The sequence below is a fragment of the Oncorhynchus keta genome, chromosome 15 (assembly GCF_023373465.1).
Source record: "Oncorhynchus keta strain PuntledgeMale-10-30-2019 chromosome 15, Oket_V2, whole genome shotgun sequence".
Classification (NCBI taxonomy): domain Eukaryota; kingdom Metazoa; phylum Chordata; class Actinopteri; order Salmoniformes; family Salmonidae; genus Oncorhynchus; species Oncorhynchus keta.
Window position 1 is genome coordinate 31772680 of NC_068435.1, and position 22374 is coordinate 31795053.

Consider the following 22374-nt stretch of genomic DNA (forward strand, 5'->3'; position numbering starts at 1 on the left):
GAATGAATAAGAATATGTACATATACAGTGCCATGCGAAAGTATTCAGCCCCCTTGAACTTTGCGACCTTTTGCCACATTTCAGGCTTCAAACATAAAGATATAAAACTGTATTTTTTTGTGAAGAATCAACAACAAGTGGGACACAATCATGAAGTGGAACTACATTTATTGGATATTTCAAACTTTTTTAACAAATCAAAAACTGAAAAATTGGGCGTGCAAAATTATTCAGCCCCTTTACTTTCAGTGCAGCAAACTCTCTCCAGAAGTTCAGTGAGGATCTCTGAATGATCCAATGTTGACCTAAATGACTAATGATGATAAATACAATCCACCTGTGTGTAATCAAGTCTCCGTATAAATGCACCTGCACTGTGATAGTCTCAGAGGTCCGTTAAAAGCGCAGAGAGCATCATGAAGAACAAGGAACACACCAGGCAGGTCCGAGATACTGTTGTGAAGAAGTTTAAAGCCGGATTTGGATACAAAAAGATTTCCCAAGCTTTAAACATCCCAAGGAGCACTGTGCAAGCGATAATATTGAAATGGAAGGAGTATCAGACCACTGCAAATCTACCAAGACCTGGCCGTCCCTCTAAACTTTCAGCTGTTACAAGGAGAAGACTGATCAGAGATGTATCCAAGAGGCCCATGATCACTCTGGATGAACTGCAGAGATCTACAGCTGAGGTGGGAGACTCTGTCCATAGGACAACAATCAGTCGTATATTGCACAAATCTGGCCTTTATGGAAGAGTGGCAAGAAGAAAGCCATTTCTTAAAGATATCCATAAAAAGTGTCGTTTAAAGTTTGCCACAAGCCACCTGGGAGACACACCAAACATGTGGAAGAAGGTGCTCTGGTCAGATGAAACCAAAATTGAAATGTTTGGCAACAATGCAAAACGTTATGTCAAACATGGTGGTGGCAGCATCATGGTTTGGGCCTGCTTTTCTTCAGCAGGGACAGGGACGATGGTTAAAATTGATGGGAAGATGGATGGAGCCAAATACAGGACCATTCTGGAAGAAAACCTGATGGAGTCTGCAAAAGACCTGAGACTGGGATGGAGATTTGTCTTCCAACAAGACAATGATCCTAAACATAAAGCAAAATCTACAATGGAATGGTTCAAAAATAAACATATCCAGGTGTTAGAATGGCCAAGTCAAAGTCCAGACCTGAATCCAATCGAGAATCTGTGGAAAGAACTGAAAACTGCTGTTCACAAATGCTCTCCATCCAACCTCACTGAGCTCGAACTGTTTTGCAAGGAGGAATGGGAAAAAATGTCAGTCTCTCGATGTGCAAAACTGATAGAGACATACCCCAAGCGACTTACAGCTGTAATCACAGCAAAAGGTGGCGCTACAAAGTATTAACTTTGTGTTTGAATGTTCTGTTCATTCTGTGTTTGAATGTTGGCACCCAGCCCCAGTGATGCTGTGAACATTTGTTGCTCCAGTTGGAATCTCTTGTGGTACTTTGTTCTTGTTTATTTATTTTTGATTATCTTTTGAGGCTTTTTTCTGCTGTACCTACCACCTTGTAGATTTACCTTTTTGTCTTGGAGGATTACCTTTGTTCTCTTGGAATTACTTTTGATGTTGTGGATTTATATTTTTGTCTGAACAACTTTCCTTTTACTTTATTAAAACACCGTCTCCAGTACTGCTGTGTCTGCCTCATCTTCTGGCTTCTGCCGACTATTCGTGGCTCAGTTTGCTAAGGGACTGTTTCTCACACCGGAGACTCGGGTTCGTAACCCGGTCCTGACAGAAACACAGAGCAAAGAACTGAGGAAAACTAAGGGTTTAAATACAATCAAGGGAAACGAGGCACAGGGGCAAATAATAACTGGGAAAAAGGGAAAACAAAAGGGTCAAAAAGCACAATTGGGGCATCTAGTGACCAAAACCGGCACAACCCGGGTCAAATCCTGACAATCATGGCTTGGTTTTTGCTCTGACATGCTCTGTCAACTGTGGGACCTTATATTGACAGCTGTGTGCCTTTCCAAGTCATGTCCAATCAATTGAATTTACCACAGGTGGACTCCAATCAAGTTGTAGAAACATCTCAAGGATGATCAATGGAAACAGGATGCACCTGCACTCAATTTAATTTCTAGTCTCATAGCAAAGGTCTGAATACTTATGTAAGGTATTTCTGTTTTTATTTTATCTACAAAACCTGTTTTCACTTTGTCATCTTGGGGTATTGTGTGTAGATTGATGATTCATAAAAATAAAAATAAACATTTTAGAAAAAGGCTTGTAACGTAACAAATTGTGGAAAAGTGAAGGGATCTGAATACTTTCCGAATGCACTGTATAGGCTTTTTTTGTATCAACGTCTTAGATTTTCTGGCTTGTATTGCTCCATATCTGAATATAAGCACTGACCCAGCAGTACTGACATGAATTTGACCAACCTTACTACATTTATTTCAGGACATGAATTCTTAGGGAAATGAGTGGATCAGAAGAGGAATATCACAATAACTTCTGGCTTTGTAGCTCATCAAAACAAACATGTTACGTCATGTTACGGAGCTAAAAAATAAAGTGACGTACGTGTGTGTGTGTGTGTGTGTGTGTGTGTGTGTGTGCAGGGGCGTCACCCATTATTTTAGAAGGGGCGTCACCCATTATTTTAGAAGGGGCATAAAGATGGAGGCGGGATGGTTTAGAGCCATAATCATGATGCCTAATTCTATTTAAAAATGAAATAGAAATTCTACAAAGGTTATCTAACATACCTCTTTACCTGTTTAATGGTCATTTTAATGAGGGTGTTATTCTGACTGTTGTAAATCACACATCTCAATATACTGAACTAACCCACCTAGGATATGACATGCAAATTACAACACAGTACATGGGATCATAACACACATCATCAATGCAGGCACATATCATATGGCATCATAATTAATACACAAATATCCTGATATTATCATAAGGTGCCAGATTACATTTACACATTTCGTATCCTTCATGTCTTAGCATACCTCTCTATGCTCCTTACTGATGGTTTAAAAAAAAAAAAAAACTAAATATGCTTCTCTGCATCTCAGCTAAAATCTGGGTTGAATACTGAAAGTAATGTGAGTTTTATTCAGTACATTTAGTAACTGCTTGATTATCCAACAGGCATGCCAACTTAGATAGTTAAGACAAGCTACTCCAACTTGATTGATATCCTGAAATGGCTAGGTGGCTAGTTATGAGGTTGGAAGACATTTTATGAAGACAAACTTCATAAAATGGCTCGGTGGTTAGTATAACAGAGGAACAAAAAAACATTTTTGTTTTATTTATTAATCAAGAAGGAATCAGTAAGATACATATCTTGATCAAATGAATTTACAAACATACCTCCTGCCGAGTGCGTGCGTACGGAGGGAGGACTCTTTGCCTGGTCCAGTCAGTGTGCCCCCTCCACAAAATACAGTGGACAGATTTTTTAAATAAATAATTATGATGACAGCGCTGTCTTGCGTCTTTTTTCCTCTTTTCTTAGACTCCACTGGATGAATGAAAAGAGTTCACAGCCCCTTAGCAGCGGGATACCTTTGAGTCATTCTCCACTTTTTACAGGGACTTATTCACAGCTAATTTACTTACAATAGTTTCAACCATGTACTGAGACTGTGTCCCCCCAAAAAATACAGTACAGTACAGTCAAAACCACGTGGAGATAATCGCCAAGCTTGGGAAATCAATGTTCTGGTGAGGAGCTATTGCTTTCCAAGCCTAGGCCGACTCCAAACAATGTTCCTTTATTGAATCACAAGGGTTTCAAGATCACGGTGGCAGGCTATAAAGGCCGTCACTGTTAAAGCAATAGGATATGCTACTGTCATTTGACCCTGGACTGTATAGCCAACATCAAATCTATTTTATTATACTCTACTGTAGCAGGACAACAAACCATCATGATGTGAACTTACGAGGTTTGGCTTTTGTATGGTACATTATGCTCTGCATGCTTCTCTATCTGTTCTATACACTAACAGATACAGTAGAACATACATGTGTATACAAACATACACATAGATGTTAAACGTGTGTATGTCAGCCCAGACAATTCACTTTGTTTTGAAAATAGCTGCTGCATAGCTGTGTGTAGTCTTAATAACTTAGATAAGTCACAATCCGGTGACAATCCTGTAAGGACAAACAAAGTTATGCATTGGGCTTATTATTTATTAACTTATTTCGGGATATCTTCTAAACTACCCACAATACACTTTTTCTCAACGTCATATGGAGGATCTACTCTGCTACCGAGTTCGTAGGCTAGCTCGGTATCTATCTCAAGCTGGCTAACATGATTCACTAGCCATGCTAGCATTTAATGACATTCCAGACCAAGTGTTGGCGGTGGTGAGCAACAATCCACCAATCACAGGAAATGTGACATAAACAGAAGCAGATGGGGAACGTGTGGCCTGAAAGCGGGAACCACTGCTTTTAATCAGGGCAAGGCGACCTAAAACATGACCGAAACAAACAGTGCAGCTATTCCCGCCGCAAGGCAATCAAACAAGCTAAGCATCAGTATAGAGACAAAGTAGAGTTGCAATTCAATGGCTCAGACACGAGAGATATGGGGCAGGGTCTACAGTCAATCACGGACTACAAAAAGAAAAACAGTGCTTTGAGAGACTAGTCAATGATCATATCATCTCGGGGCCCTGGGTCTGTACGCTGCCCTGTGCAACTGGGTCCTGGACTTTCTGATGGGACGCCCCCAGGTGGTGAGGGTAGGAAACAACATCTCCACCCCGCTGATCCTCAACACGGGCCCCACAAGGGTGCGTTCTCAGCCCTCTCCTGTACTCCCTGTTCACCCATGACTGCGTGGCCATGCACGCCTCCAACTCAATTACCAAGTTTGCAGATCACAGTGGTAGGCTTGATTACCAACAACGACAAGACTGCCTACAGGGAGGAGGTGAGAGCCCTCGGAGTGTGGTGTCAGGAAAATAACCTCACACTCAACGTCAACAAAACAAAGGAGATGATCGTGGACTTCTGGAAACAGCAGAGGGAGCACTCCCCTATTCACACCAACGGGACAGTAGTGGAGAAGGTGGAAAGTTTTAAGTTCCTTGGCGTACACATCACGGACAAACTGAAATGGTCCACCCACACAGACAGTGTGGTGAAGAAGGCGCAACAGCCCCTCTTCAAACTCAGGAGGCTGAAAAAATTTGGCTTGTCACCAAAAACACTCCCAAACTTTTACAGATGCACAATCAAGAGCATCCTGTTGGGTTGTATCACTGCCTGGTATGGCAACTGCTCCGCCCACAACAGTAAGGCTCTCCAGAGGGTAGTGAGGTCTGCAGAACGCATCACCGGGGGCAAACTACCTGCCCTCCAGGACACCTACAACACCCAATGTCACAGGAAGGCCATAAAGATCATCAAGGACAACAACCAGCAGAGCCACTGCCTGTTCACCCCGCTATCATCCAGAAGGCGAGGTCAGTACAGGTGCATCAAAGCTGGGACCGAGAGACTGAAAAACAGCTTTTTATTTTTTATTTTTTTATTTGACCTTTACTTAACCAGGTAGGCAAGTTGAGAACAAGTTCTCATTTACAATTGCAACCTGGCCAAGATAACGCAAAGCAGTTCGACACATACAATGACACAGAGTTACACATGGAGTAAAACAAACATACAGTCAATAATACAGTAGAAACAAGTCTATTTACGATGTGAGCAGATGAGGTGAGAAGGGAGGTAAAGGCAAAAAAGGCCATGGTGGCAAAGTAAATACAATATAGCAAGTAAAACACTGGAATGGTAGATTTGCATTGGAAAATCTCTTCTATCTCAAGGCCATCAGACTTAATAAACATCAGTTAAACAACCATCACTAACATTGAATGGCTGCTGCCAACATACTGACTCAAATCTCTAGCCACTTTAATAATGAAAAATTAGGCATCTTTCTTTTGGTGTTTTTTGGAGTCAGTAGAAAGGCCTCTTTAGTGTCCTAAGTTTTCATAACTGTGACCTTAATTGCCTACCGTCTGTAAGCTGTTAGTGTTTTAACGACCGTTCCACAGGTGCATGTTCATTAATTGTTCATGGTTCATTGAACAAGCATGGGAAACAGTGTTTAAACCCTTTACAATGAAGATCTGTGAAGTTATTTGGATTTTTACGAATTATCTTTGAAAGACATGGTCCTGAAAAAGGGACGTTTCTTTTTTTGCCGAGTTTAAAAACCTGTTTTTGCTTCCTCATTATGGGGTATTGTGTGTAGATTGAGGGTGAATTTAAAAAAAAATGAGATTTTAGAGTAAGGCTGTAACGTAACAAAATTTGGAAAAAAGTCAAGGGGTCTGAATAGATTCCAAATGTTCTGTAGACTAGTACATCAGAATCACTAGTTGGTGTTAGGGTTAGCCCGGGTTAGGGTTAGCTCTAACCCTAACCCTGAAAATCAATCATAAATAACCATTAGAAAGAACTGCATCATAAATATGAACTAACCAATTTTAATTGACTAAAATATAAAACCATATAACAACTTGGTGGACAATTCAGCTAAAATGTAAAAATGCATCCCTTCTATGTCAAAGGTCCTTTTTCTCCTCAGTGATACGTTTGACAACTACATATCCTCTGAGATGTCATTTTTTAAAGTGCTGTGAAGTGAGAAGGAAATGAGTCATATTTCAACTTCAAATGTGTTTTTCATATAAGTTTGAAATTACTCCACATCGTCCAGGCTCTTCTTATCAAATACACTTTTCCCCCTTACAATATTCCACATATTAAAGCAGAAGCGGGAGATTTTTTGCCAGTGTTTATCATGTTGTGCTTCACAATTTATTTTACCACACAACTATTTCAACTTTTATTAGTAATACAACAATTTATTTAACATTTTCTTCTCTGTTTCAAACAGAAATAGAGTCAATGTTTTCTACTCCATTTTCACAGTTGCATCAAATACCTATAGTTTGGAGGAAAATGTTATCACATTTCAGAAAATAAATACCCCACAGTTGGCCTTGCCTGTATGACGGCTGCTGGTGTGGCTGTATTAGCTTTGGTATAAGATGTGTAATGTGCTGTCACGTCCTTGGCTCAGGGGATTGCATTTCCTCCATCACACAGCATGGGTAAAGCCCAACAAAACACATACACATGGACACACACACACGCACGCTCACACACAAACGTAGAGCCTAACGAAAACACGCACCCGTGTGCAGTGTTTACAGAGCAATCAGTTTGACAGGTAACTGTAGACCTGTTTCTAAGTCAAAGGAAATGTTTGATATGAGGGCTGACAGTTTTACAATTGTTTTGTGCACGAACTAGGATGGTTTATGACAGATGACACAATGCACAGGCAGGCTCACACATACAGTGCCTTTCAGAAAGTATTCATACCCCTTGACTTATTCCACATTTTGATATGTTACAACCTGAATTCAAAATGGATTCAATGGATCTATACCCAATACCCAATACGGATGAAGTGAAAACATGTTTTTAGAATTTCTTTAGAAGAACAAAACAATTATAATGTACATTCCAGATATTTCTGTATTTAATTGTCTATAAATCTGCAAACATTTGGATAAGTCAAAGGGTTTGAAAGTAAGGCTTTCTGGGTAGGTCTCTAAGAGCTTTGCACACCTGGATTATTTTTTATTTGTTATTAATCAAGCTCTGTCAAGTTGGTTGTTGATCATTGCTAGACAGCCATTTTCAAGTCTTGCCGATTTACAGTGCCATTCAATAGTTTGGACACACCTACTCGTTCCAGGGTTTTTCTTTATTTTGACTATTTTCTACAATGTAGAAAAATAGTGACGACATCAAAACTATGAAATAACACATATGGAATCATCTAGTAACCCAAAAAGTGGTAAACAAATCCAAATATATTTGAGAGTTGAGATTCTCAATGTAGCCAGCCTTTGCCTTGATAACAGCTTTGCACGTTCTTGGCATTCTCTCAACCAGCTTCACCTGGAATGCTTTTCCAACAGTTTTGAAAGAGTTCCCACATATGCTGAACACTTGTTGGCTGCTTTTCCTTCATTCTGCGCTCTGACTCATCCCAAACCATCTCAGTTGGTTGAGGTCAGGGGATTGTGGAGGGCTAGTCATCTGATGCAGCACTCCATCACTCCCCTTCTTGGTCAAATAGCCCTTACACAGCCTGGAGGTGTGTTGGGTCATTGTCCTGTTGAAAAACACATGATAGTCCCACTAAGCGCAAACCAGATGGGATGGTGTATCGCTGCAGAATGCTGTGGTAGCCATGCTGGTTAACACACTGACAGTGTCATCAACAAAGCACACCATAACACCTCCTCCTCCATGCTTCACGGTGGGAAATACACATGCGGAGATCATCCATTCAGCCACACGCGTCTCACAAAGACATGGCAGTTGTAACCCAAAATCTCCAATTTGCACTCCAGACCAAAGGGTAAATTTCAACTGGTCTAATGTCCATTGCTCATTTTTCTTTGCCCAAGCAAGTATTTTCTTCTTATTGGTGTCCTTTAGAAGTGGCTTCTTTGCAGCAATTCGACCATGAAGGACTGATTCACACAATCTCCTCTGAACAGTATGAGCTGTGTCTGTTTCTTGAACTCTGTGAAACATTTATTTGGGCTGCAATTTTTGAGACTGGTAACTATAATGAATTTATCCTCTGCAGCAGAGGTATCGCTGGGTCATCCATTGCTGTGATGGTCCTCATGAGAGACAGTTTCATCATAGAGCTTGATGGTTTTTGTGACTGTACATGAAGAAACTTTCAAAGTTCTTGAAATGTTCCGTATTGACTGACCGTCATGTCTTAAAGTAATGATGGACTGTAATTTCTCTTTGCTTATTTGAGCTGTTCTTGCCATAATATGGACTTGGTCTTTTACCAAATAGCCCTATCTTCTGTATACCCCAGTACCTGATCACAACACAACTGATTGGCTCAAACGCATTAAGGAAAGAATTTCCACAAATGAACTTTTAAGAAGGCACACCTGTTAATTGAAATGTGTTCCAGGTGACTACCTCAACAAATCAAATCAAGGAGATGTGGTAGTCAGGCGCAGGAGAAACAAGTTCTGAATGAAAAGGGTGTTCAATAAACCAGCTGAAAAATCACAGGACACCGGACTACAGCAGTAGCCATGAAACTCCACTCAGACACAGTCCAGGGAAAAACCACCTGTTAAACATGAACTAACGAAAACGCAACCCAAACTGACAGTCAAACGAAAACAATCCCGCACAAAAATCCAAAGGAAATGTCAAGATAAATACCCCCCCTAATTAACCAAAATGAAACCAGGTGAAACACAAAACAGACATAACCAAAAGAAAAGGAAAAAGAATCGGTGGCAGCTAGTAGACTGGCGACGCCGAGCGCCGCCCGAACAGGGAGCCCGAACAGGGAGAGGAGCCACCTCCGGTGGAAGTCGTGATACACAGTGTTAGCAGATGTTATTGCGAATGTGGCGAAATGCTTGTGCTTCTAGTTCCAATAGTACAGCAAAATCTAACAAGTAATCTCACAGTTCCACAAAAACAACCTAATAAACACAAATCTAAGTAAAGGAACGGAATAAGAATGTATACATATAAATATATGGATGAGCAATGACCGAGCGGCATAGGCAAGATGCAACAGATGGAATAAAATACAGTTTATACATTTGAAATGAGTAATGCAAGATATGTAAACACTATTAAAGTGGCATTATTTCTGTATTTTTATCACGTGTTTATTATTTTCCAATAAAATGTCAATTTAAAAAGACAGTGATACAAACATTGACATTCATTGTACTCTTGAATGTTATTTCAAGAGTACAATGAATTTAGAGGACAAAACAAAACTTACCTCACACATACAAATATAAGAAGACAGCATATAGTCATTACAAGCAGTGTAGTTAAGCCAAACATAAATATTGAGTGGAGTACAGCACAGCGTAGCAGCAGATCATCAGGTGGACGGTGTTTCCTCCGGCACATTGGTGCGGCTGGCTTCCGGGTTGGATGCGCGCTGTGTTAAGAAGCAGTGCAGCTTGGTTGGGTTGTGTATCGGAGGACGCATGACTTTGAACCTTCTTCTCTCCCAAGCCCGTACGGGAGTTGTAGCGATGAGATATGATAGTAGCTACTAAAACATTTGGATACCACGAAATTGGGGAGAAAAAGGGGTACAATTTTCTTTAAACAACACATTGTGTAAAAATGTGTAACAGGCTAACAACACCGCTCGCATGCGTGAGCGTTGCAAAATAAATGTAGAAATCTATATTATTCAATTATTGCACCCACACTTCTCACGGGCACCAAAGAGCGTCTGCGTTGCCAAAGGCTAAAATACAAGTCAGTTCTGTTTGTGACGCAGATCGTGCTGCAAGTCCTGCCTTTCCCATTTCCTCATTGGTTTATAGAAGCATGTACCCATGTGCCCTCTCCTCATTGGTTATACCCAGGTGGGTAAAGACAAACGAGGTCAGTGGCGATAATGCACCTAATTTATGAAAGTTGCCAGAAGAAAAAGCCTAGGAGGAGAGATGACTAGAAACTATTCGGTTGACCGTTTTTTTTGCGTGGATTAATTGGCGGAGTAGAGGACCTTGTGCATTTCAGGTAAAATAACAACTCAATGTTTGTATCCCAGGACAAATTAACTAGCAACAGCAAGCTAGCTAAATAAGACAAATTAGCTAGCAAGTGCAAACTAACTAGCTAAATTGCCATAAATGTTGAATGCTTTTCGACCTGTCCCCAAATGAATATAATTGGGTCAGAGTTTGTTTTGATATTTTAATCTGCGTGTCGTGATCGCGTTTGGTGTGGGGGGACAAAATACATTTATGCACGATGGCCCCCCGCCGCAGACGGTTTGGGTTCCGTGTAATGGGGATGGATGTATTCCAATCTGCTTTCTTATGCTTTTTCATGCTAAGAATGTTAGGCACAACTTAAATATAACATTCTCTAAATGTTTTTTTTAAATGTCCCGAGGACCTCCAGGACAAGGTAAACTGTATATTGCGTGAACATCAATAAAATATTATGTTAAACCTAAAACGGCGTATGAACGTCATAAAACTGACTTACTTGGACATTGTGGAACATTGTGCAATGTTGTGGGAATGTTCTATGCAACCTATGTGAATATCACACAAATATTCTTACAGCATCCCAAACTACTCCCATTACTTAATCAAATGTCCTGCGAACCTTTAAAGAACTTAGACCAGGTGTTCTGTCAATATTCTTAGAACATTCTAGGAATGTCCTCTGCAACCTAAGGTAAACACTGCATGAATGTCATCAAAACCATATATTTGCATATTTTTGTGTTTTGGGAACCCCTCTCTTGTAATGTACCCACACTGATCCCACAACCTAATGTAATGTTCTGGGAACCGTTAAAAAACTCAGAAAGGCTGTTCTGTCTACATTCTTGCAACATCAAAGGTATGTTTTGTGCACCCTGATACAAACATTATCTGAATGTCAGCACCCCTGGGTAGTCTTAAGTGTTTTGCGAACATACAGTATCTCCTGTTTATATCCCCATAATGTTCCCACAACCTACAGAACCACTCTGGGAACCTTTATAGAACAGAATAAATGTTTTCTGGGAACATTCTTGTAACATCAGGTGAATGTTTTTTTGCACCCCCGAAAAGAAACATTAAATCCCCAAATTCCCAAAACACAAAAAGTGTGCTTTTTTTGCAGATGATTCTATAATGTGTTCTAAGAACATTCTTGCAACATTAGGTAAATGCTTTATACAAACTTTCTATACTCATCAGCACAGATGGACAGTTTTTGTGTTATGAGAATATGGACCGGGACCTAATGGACGTTCTGGGAACTTTCACAGAACTCATTTTGGTTTGCTGGGTACACACGGAGTCAAAAATGATCATCATTTCCTATAATAGGCTTCCGTGTGGAAGAGTCTACGATCCTGCTCTATCTACCCTCGCTCGCTCGCTCTCCTCGTCTCGTGTTTTTCCTCTATCTGTCTCTGTGTCTGTACCTCCTGTCTGTCTCTGTTTTAGAGGGTCAAGCTCTGGCCATGGTATCCTTGAAGCAGCAAAATACAATTAAAATGAATAAAAGGTAGTTGATAAAAGCTATGCATTAGCAGAACATTAAATAACACAAAGACACAACATTAACTTCACATAACTCAGCATTATTCTTAGGTTACCAGGCAGAGAAGCAGGCTGGGTATGATTCAATAAGGTTATTGTTACTTAATACCGTTTACCTTAATCATTGAGACTAAGCGTGGGAGCCGCGGGTTTTTCTCCAGACCATGTATTTTTCTTAAGTTCAATCAGAAAAAAACAAGGCTTACAAATACATTTCAATACCCACAATACATATACCGAGAAGTCTTCACCACAACAGAAATGTGACCAAATTAAATATCCATGTGTTTTACAGTTTGTGTTAACTCTCAATTATTTTAATTCAAAGAAGCCTACAGTTTTGGTTGTATAAATATAGCATACACCACACGCAGAATGCAGTGGTGTAGCAGGAGTGTGATGGCAGGGATGGAATGACGCAGAGAGCCACATTCAGATGTTCTTTATCTTTTTGCTGCAGAGTGAAATGTAGAGGAATGTAAGCTGTGCATTTACAGGGGCCCTGAGGTAATATAATACTCCTTCTGCTTGTGTCTGTACTAATGTGATTATGCATAGTTCCCGCTTTGGCTAAAGTTTGCTATCCCTCACTAACAAACGTTTGTCCGCAAGAACGCCTTTTTTCATCCTAATATGACCGTTTCTTTGTGTTTTACTCCCAGCAAGACCGTAGTGAAATGGTCAAATAATTTTTTTGAAAGTGTTGGCATAGACAGAATGTTCATTTTCATTTATAGCACGTTTAGGATGCACACACACACACACACACACACACACACACACACACACACACACTCACACACACACCATAAAGGGTCTGTGATCTGAGTTTGAATGATGCATCTTGTTTGATGTCTTTTGAAGATGGACATGAAATAATGTCCAAATCACCAGCGGGAACAACATCAAACGGACCCAAATGAAAACACCATGTCTGTTCGGACTCTGCCTTATTATGCCTTCATTTGCGACCGGGCCCCGTGGAAACTAAGCTCCAGGATTGTCTGATTATAGATTAAAGATTGGGTTGATTAGTCAAGTTCTTTCATCTCTACCAAACTTCGACAACTTCTCATTTGCTTCACGAATAGTGTGTCATCGCTGATATATATCGTCCAATCCAAGGTAATACGCGGTGGGAAAGCTGGGACGATTGATGGCTGGGAGCGTGAATGGTGACATCATTGAGGGTCCTTGTTCTTTCGTCAATGGCATGTGACTGTGTCCCAATAGAAAATGGAGCCGCTCCCTACCCCTCCTACTCGTGCACAAGTGTATATTACAGCATTACCCATGCTCCCCTCAAAAGCCTTCCTCCCACTCAACATGGGGGGAAAACATGATCACCAGTATATTGGTTGATATTACAAAGCACTTGTCTTGAAGGTGATAAGGTGAGAAAGCTAATTTATCAGACAGATTACTTAAGAGATAATGAACCAATATATATGCAACAAAAAAACAACCCCTAAAGCCTTGCGAGAGAAGGGAGGCACAGATTTTTCATTCATCATTATTTTGCCTGAGCTAGGAACACACAGGTAGACGGGGGGGATTCAGACACAAAAATGACACCGCCACGTCTTGTACCCGGGTTGTGTTGTGTTGTTGGTGTCAGAAATGGGGATTTGATTGTGTGCCACTCGGATTTAACGGTTTACGATAAAGCTGCCTCTACGGACAAGACATGGTCCAAATGAACTGCGTGTCCGAGAGAGCCTGACTGTACTACTGTATGCATGGGTCCTGGTCATCAGCTTTTGGATTTCATCTGATTTATAAGCAAACGTGAAGCCAAGTTTCCCATATAATATAACAGACCTGTTCAATGTCTCCCGGCCCCGGGCCTGTTGGATCTGGATGGCTCTATGTAAACGCAGAGGCTGACATTCAAACACCGCGGCAGGGAGCCACGGTGGACTTAGCAGCTCAACTCTGCTCTGCCTTGGCCTCGGGCCTCTGCTTTGCTCTCCCTCTCTCTCCCTCCGCAGTCTGACAGAGAATTGGCATCTCACATCGTATAATGAAGTGTATGTCACAGTTAAATGCTGAACTGAGCAGACGTACATCGTCTACTAACAGCAACTGGGTGGCCAGTTCGAACCAGGACCTACCTGCTTGCTGCAAGACCTTACTAGGCAATAACATTTGAATGAAAGTTATTGAGCAGGATAAATCTGATGACTCTCCCTTTGCCATTCCTCTCCATGGCTGCCGGTCTAAACAGAAGCTTACAGTCATCATCATGAGCCATGTCTGGACTTGCAAGAAAGAATAGTCAGACATTTGCAAACAAGAAAAAGTCTCACATTTATTTGATATCAAACAAGAGTTGAATTTTTATATAAGCCGACAATGGGATCGTACAAAATAAATGATATGAACCTAAACAGTGCTGAAACAAGTCACACTTCCCAACCATTTTACTTTTTCAAAATTTCAATAACTGTTAATAAATTAATTAGTGTCAAAGGCTGAAATATGCTTGTAAAACTTGAAATATCGCGTTGACACATATTTTTTGAAACCTGACAATTTCTTTCAAGTAAAATAAATTACACAACGACCAAATTCACGCCAAATCTGTGCTTGGCATGGTGTTAACACAAAATATTACTGGCAAAACTCTTGATTCATGAAAGCAAAAAGCACTTCACAAATGAAGATGTATGGTTTATGATGGGATTTTTAAAAAATTGATTTTTTTATTTGATTTTTTTTAATGTTCAAATATACCACAATGAGTCAAGTGAGAGGAAAAAAACAGATTTGAGCAACCTGCTTCGAGAATAATCTTCTCAACATTGAAATGTTGTATAATTGGTTGCCATAACATTTTTTCATATTTTTTTTGTTTTTTTGTGGTACAGCAAAATATATTTTCTTTTAGCTATTACTCTGACAACAGTTAAATGTGCAATAGAGAAAATATAAGGCCTGAGTCTGAATTAGTGGTTCTTTGTTTGACAGTCCTCACTATTTAGTGGAATGACTCTAGAACATTCTAGAGTCCAGGACCCAACAGATACTCATCCTCATTCATTCTGGAATCCCCTCCAGGAACACTTCACCAGTGTTCCAAAAGTTCTAAACCTGGAGTTCTAAACCATGTTTTTTTTTTCTCTTCTTCAATATAATACAAATGCAGGCTGGACAGGAATGGCGCCAGACAGACTTCTCTCTGACACTTGTAGTGGTCTATGCATTTACCTCTCTGAAGTCCCACAGCAGAGCAGAGCAGTTCAAGTCCACAGACAGACAGACGGTTTCAGAGGATATTTGTGTGTGTGTGTGAAAAAGTAATCCATCTCCTTCCTCCCTACCACTCACAAACATTTCACTTCCCGCTCCGACGGGTCATTAGGAGTGCAGAGATGGAGGGCTGGGAGAACCGATGAGGGTTGGCAATAGTCTTGACATCAACCAAAGCCCACACACGTACATATGTTCAAACCTGTGCAAAAACACCAGAGAAGTGCTTCCTCTCCTTCCTCCACCCATCTGCTCAGAGGCTGGTAATGAGCTGCATCTGTCCGTCCCGGGGGCCCTCTCCCTCGGGTACACAGTCCTCAACGCTGGGGGATACGATGCACCCATTGCTGGTGCCTCGGTTTATGTGGTAGTAGGACAGGGGCTGGGGCCCGTCGCCCAGCTCAGGCATGCTTTTATGGTACAGGTCCTCCCCCTCGCTCCTGGGGGAATGTGACAGGTTATCATCTTCATCGGGGGGGTAGGATGAGGCTGAGAGGGAGGCTGAGGGAGAGTCTCTCAGGTTGGGCATGCTGGTGTACAGGGAGTCCCTGTTGTTGTTGGGTGACTGGGAATCCCCGTCCCCTGTTGCCCCCACTGTCTCTGAGCCGTGGCACCCAGGGCCCTCCACAGCCCTCCTGGGGGCCTTGTGGGCGCTGTAGAGCAGGGAGTGAGTCCTCTGGGGCAGGAGTGGGGCCTCTAGCGCCTCCTTATGGTGGGGATGCAGCAGCAACTCTAGGGTGGGGTGACCTCCACCTACTACCCCGACTATACTGCCTCTCTGGGGGGACGAAGCCTCAGCGTGGTCCACCACTACGGCATCATCTTCGCTGCTGCTTCCACCCCCACAACCCCTATCCCTGTCCACAGTCACCCTGGTCTGGAGAGGGGCCTGGTCCCTGTCCCTGCTATCCCTATGGGGGTTGTGGCCCTTGGGGGCCCCGCGGGGCCTCAGGTTGTTGTGCACCAGCTCAGAGATGATCATCTTCTCGAAGGCGGCGTCATCCAGGCTGAGGCCCCCCAGGTCCCCCGGGCCATGGACCACGCCCCCGACCACGCCCACAATGTCCTCATAGTCGTCTTCCTGGTTGTCTTCCTGGTCACGCAGGGAGTAGCTGTTGTTAAAGTTTCCGTTGAGGGGTAGGGTGTCCATGGCACTGATGTCCCTGCTGTGGGTCAGAGAATGCTGCCCTGCAACGAGAAGCACGATACCTGGATTAGATATCCCTGTTTTAAAGTTAAGAATCAATATCAAATAAATAATACAATACAGTTTGATACTGCTCAGGACACCTCACTGTTAAGTGTTTGTAACCTTTGCTATCTGGATATTTTACATTGATTTATATCATATTTATATGTTCATAAAATATACAATTAAAGAGGTTCAAGTACAGTTAGTTCCAAAAGTATTGGGACAGTGACATTATTTATTGTTTTGGCTCTGTACTCCAGAACACTTGAATTTAAAATTATACAATTACGATGAGGTTAAGGTGCAGAATGTCAGTTTTAATTGAAGGGTATTTTCATTCATTTCAGGTGAAGCGTTTAGAAATGACAGCACTTTTTGTACATAGTGCCCCAATTTTAGGGGACCAAAAGTATTGGGACAAATTCACTTATGTGTATTAAAGTGGCCAAAAGTGTAGTATTTGGTCCCATATTCCCAGCAGGCAATACCTCCGTCAAGCTTGCGACTCTACAAACTTGTTGGATGCATCTGCTGTTTGTTTTGCTTGTGTCAGATTATTTGGTGCCCAATAGAAATTAATGGTAAATAATGTATCGTGTCATTTTCGAGTCACTTTTATTGTAAATAAGAATATAATACGTTTCTAAACACTTCTACATTAATGTGGAGGACACCATGATTACGGATAATCCTGAATGAACCATGAATAATGATGAGTGAGAAAATTACAGAGGCATAAATATCATACCCCCCCCCCCAAAAAAAAGCTAACCTCCCCTGTTATTGTAATGGTGAGAGGTTCGCATGTCTTTGGGGTATGATCTTTGTGCGTGTAACTTTCTCACCATTATTCACAATTCATTCAGGACGATCCGTAACCATGGTAGCATCCACATTAATGTAGACAACTTCAGAAAAACGTTCTATTCTTATTTACGACAAAAGTGACTCCAAAATCACACAACACATGATTCACCATGCATTATTGTCGCTTACCCAATACTTTGACGCTTACTGTACTTCAGATTTGACCGTAACTGTAGTTTTTAACTGTAGTTTTCTATCATATGCGTCTCCATCTAGCATCATCATGTCTGAACATCATAGACAACACAGAAGATATCCTGAACAATATTTCACAAATGAGAGAAAAAAAATAAGAAAAAAAATGGAACATTACAGCAACACAACACACAGATAATGTAGCTAAGCCAGGTAACAACGACAATGCAAGATCAACATAACATCATAACACCGAAGCCATGAGAGGAAAAAAAGCTGTGTGGGAGGTGGAGGTAAAAAACAATGTGACAATGAATAAAACATTCATTCCACCCTTAAAAAAGAAAAGAAAGAAGGAGTAATGTCGAACAAAGACTTTACGGCCATCTCAAGCACAGCCCCCAACACCACCACGACACACAGGCACGGTGCAAAGACTCACTTTACCACCACTCACATCAAGTGTGTCTGCTCAGGCTATCTTGCCTAAGAACTGCTGATATGCAAAAAAAAGTAAAACATATGCTTTTTTTATTGCGGCTTTAAAAAAAATAAAAAATTACTTGAAATAACACAAAAGAGGAACGAGGAGGAGGCTTCAAAAATCAGGTCTGGATTCAGTGGGTCTGTCTCAGATTTGGGTGCCCTCAAAAAAGGACTGATTTATTTGAGTAAAACTCTCATTTTACAGATGAATTTGAAATCATTTGAAAACGTTTCAGAAAGCTATAGAGAACAAATCCTGTGAACAACTGAATCCAGGACTTGGCAGGTGGAGGGGTTTCAGCAGCAAGCAATCACAGCCTCTTAAAGTCTAAAATGGCAGGTACACTATCATATCTCTTACTTTCTCTCTCTGCTTAGAATGTGATTGGGGGGTAATTTGATTTAACAGGTTTCTATCTATCTACTTCTCCCAGGTGGGAAGGAAATACTTTGTACACAATAGACCACATTGATAACCTCTTGTGAAGACCGAAGACTGGCTAGAAGAAAGTCGGCAGAAGATGAAGAAGAGGGAGAATAAGAGGATGGAGAAAAAAAAGGAAAAGATGTATTTTGCAGATGAGTTACTGCTTTGCTTCAAGCTCTGCAAAAAAAAGGGTGAGATTGAAGTTTTAGATTTCAGTTAAATGACTCTGAATAGACCTGACTGGGAGGCGGAGGAATGCAATCGGAGCTGAGCTGTGACACACTGCCGTGGAGATGAGGAGCATCTCTTCTCTCTCTTTGGTGGAGAGAAAAGAGTGTGAAAACAGACATCAAAGAATTTTGATAAAGAGTGGAAGGTGGGAAGACAGAGGGAGGGATGAAGTGTGAGGGCAAAGAAAGGAAGAATATGGACAAATTCAGAAATAGCGTGAAAAGCCCCATTGCAGGTTTTGCATTTGTTTATGTATGGGCAGTCATTTGAATGCAGACAGGCACGCAGTAAATTTGGCAGTTTTAAATCAACACTTAAAGGAGTTAATTTTATATACGGTCCCACTCTACAGAGGGTAAAAGGTACTCTGATTAGAGTGTTGCATTTTGAGTGTTAATGCAACACACTTGCCAGTGTTATTCACATGTCAACGAGAATTAACACTCACAGTGAATAGAATTAACTCCTATTAGTGTTAAAGAAAAACACTGTTACAGTGAGTCGTTTGGGCTGAATATGGTGGAACGCAGGGGTCCCCAACTGGCGGCCTTATTTGGCTCAAACATTTTTATTTTTTATTGTTTGGACATAAAAGACTTTAAAGCAAATAAACTCCCAAGAGATTTTAATTTTGGACATCTGTTCCAAAGTATTCCATGGCATTATAGAGAGATTTATGTGATCGTATACAAATGTAAGCAAGGTTTGAAATGACTCGGTTTTAGTCAAATATGATATACGTTTGAGCTTCTTGCGGTCACTTTGTTCTATCTGTAATTATGTTCTGGTACCCTGACCATCCGCTCAAGAACAAATTGGCCCGCGGGTGAATCTAGTTGATGATCCCTTGTGTAAAGCCAAGTTTGCATATTTCCCATGGTGCCTTTTCTTTGAGTGAATTGTAGAGTTATGCCCCATGACTGTATTTGTTAATGACATGGTTGTTGAATTCTTTCCCTTTAAAGGAATGTGGCTTTCACCTCGGTGAATGTTATTACAATTCAACTGTATGACAATACATTACATACGGTATATATTAAGGCTTAACTTTGATGGCCTAGTTTGACCCTAACACAGTGGTGTTAGGAAACTCCTGGTTTACAGGCGACATCAGGACCGCAAGTCATTTTTATTCACCGCAACCTGCATTCAGATTGACTGTCAGGGTTAGGAAACTTGACAGAAAATACTACCATTTAAACTGGAACAAACATTTCAGTAACGAGTGCAATAAATCTTACCAACTGATTGGATTAGTTAAGAAAATGTATATTATTTGTCTTTGTGTAGCACAAGATTAATCAATCAATTGATTGGGACAAAATTGGTTTGACTTTGGATAGCCTATTTCTACAATTTATAGTTAGTTTGAGGGGTTTAAATCATTGAACTTTGAAGATATTGGAATTTTAACATATTGTCCCATGTACATTGTGCAATTTACTGACGGTCCCTAACTAGCCCCATAGGGATATCCAAAGTCAACCCAAATGTACCACAGGCAGTTAGATAGGGTCGTGTGCTGCTTCACTACAAACTGATGATTACTTGTTTTGTCAGCTGTGGGCAAGATTAAAACAAACCCAACCTTCATTTACATGGTGCTGCAGTCGCGACTACAAGTCTCACAAAACTCTGTTTTGGACTAGATTGCCTTTATGACCTAAATGCATCCTATTGGCACTTTGTAGTCAATTTTGACAATATAATACATGTTTCTGACTCATATTGATGCCACAGCCTGTTTTCTGAACGAGAAGTCCGTTTTTAGGGGCAGTTGCTCTTTAACTCCTGAATCCACACTAGAAATGGTACACAGCGAAATCAACACCGGCCAATTTGCCGTGTATTGTCTACTGGGAGGGGGGTAAGTGATGTGAACAGAATTTAACTGGACACAGCCGGAGCCAGACAGCTGCATTCTGGGAAAGATTCCAACGGAGATTTGCCCAAGATGTTCTCTTTATCGTTACTGCATCAAATGAACATCTGCACTGTATTACCCTCAAATGAATACACTTCCGGGTGGGGAGGCTCATCTAGAACGACTCGAGCAGATTCAACTTGAGCCTCTTCAAACACTTTACACTCGGGGTGATTCATCATCATATAACACTACTTGACATCTGTCTGTTAAAGAGTTGCACCCAAACCAGTCAACATCTATTCGGTCAATTGTTCAGCTTTTCATGTTCTTCAATTAGTCACTCATAATGTTTGAGTGCTTCCATGTTCTTCAACTGTGAGTCGCCAACGATAGTTTCTGTGACGTGTCAGGATGCAAGTATAAGGAGTATCTCCCTCGTGGCTGTGTGTCTCTCACGTGTATTTCCACATGACTAATCTGCCTGTAGGGAGGACTGACTGACTGACTGATGATGTGTCTCGGCAGGTTAAGGGATGATGACACTGACGCAGACAATAAACGCTTACTTAGACCGTCACTTCATTCACCACCACTGCTCAACTAGAATAAGTTAGCGTAGACTGTAATTATCCTATCGCGAAAAAAAAAAAAAAAGATGTCTCAAAAGCATTGTCTGCTTGCTACATAGCAGGGGTATTTGTAGATTCCACTTACATTTGTGGTGTTTTGTGGTATTTCATTGATATCACGGTAGTAATTAAATCATAATGTGTGATTGTCACATAAATCGGTTCGTTAGGTTCCCGAACTCTTTCCAACCTCATCCAGGGGGAAAAAAGGCAGAAAATGTGACTTAAAAGTGTTCTCAGTGTTCTCATTGTGAAGCGAGTGAACTCGGCGACCTGCCAAATCAGAGTGAGCGACTGCAGTTTCTGTATATTCTCCTGTATCCCCCCCCCCCCCTCCACACATTCATCCCGGTGCTGCCTCCTTTCCTTCCATCCGCTCCTCTTTCATCATCAAATGCCTCTGCATATCTGAGGGGTATATAATTCTGCCTGCATTGCGTCATGTGCTCCCGTGTTTTTCTGTTCCTTTGCTTGGCTTCCTCCTTTAGTCTGACAGAGAGGGTATCTGGGTCACGCTACGCAGACAATGACAGCATTCAAATAAATGGGGATTCGGGGTTTGTAGTCAAGAAATAAATAAAGAATGCCATTGAACCTGCTCAAAATGGTGAAGGAGGAGAATGGTAAATAATAGTATATAATATATCAACTGAATAAATTCATCTCGATTTCCTATAAATGAATGTTGGAGTAGTCTCGATAAGATAGCATTGACCATTCTCAACCTTATCTCATGCTGTGTTACAAAGCGCAGCTTGCATACTAGCTAAATAAAGAGAAGTGGTAATGAGAGAGAGAGAGCGAGAGAGCGAGTGAGAGAGAGAGAGAGCGAGAGCGAGAGCGAGAGCGAGCGAGAGAGAGAGAGAGAGAGCGAGCGAGAGAGCGAGAGAGAGCGAGAGAGAGCGAGAGAGAGAGAGAGAGAGAGCGAGCGAGAGAGCGAGAGAGAGCGAGAGAGAGCGAGAGAGAGAGAGAGAGAAACTCTAAAACAGAGTAAGGCTTCTCAACAATTCATGCTGTGTAGGGGCCCACAACCCCGCAAAGTACCGCTATTTCAATTAGTTTCAAACACACACAAAAACAAAACAAATGTTTGTC

General features: G+C 41.3%; 1 protein-coding gene across 8 annotated transcripts in view; it reads right to left on the reverse strand.

Moving 5' to 3' along the window:
* Positions 1-14484: 14484 nt before the first annotated feature.
* The window catches only part of LOC118394783 (adhesion G protein-coupled receptor L2-like), a 121551-nt gene continuing 113661 nt past the window's right edge, over positions 14485-22374 (reverse strand). For 4 of the 8 annotated variants that reach the window (XM_035788325.2, XM_035788321.2, XM_052463862.1 and 1 more), the window contains one exon: positions 14485-16633. In XM_035788325.2, coding sequence (XP_035644218.1) covers positions 15699-16633 — 935 coding nt within the window. In that variant the 3' untranslated portion in view covers positions 14485-15698. Of the gene's footprint in view, positions 16634-18096; positions 18136-22374 lie in introns of those variants that run through there. The other 4 variants (XM_052463863.1, XM_052463864.1, XR_008065246.1 and 1 more) reach the window with 4 other exon arrangements.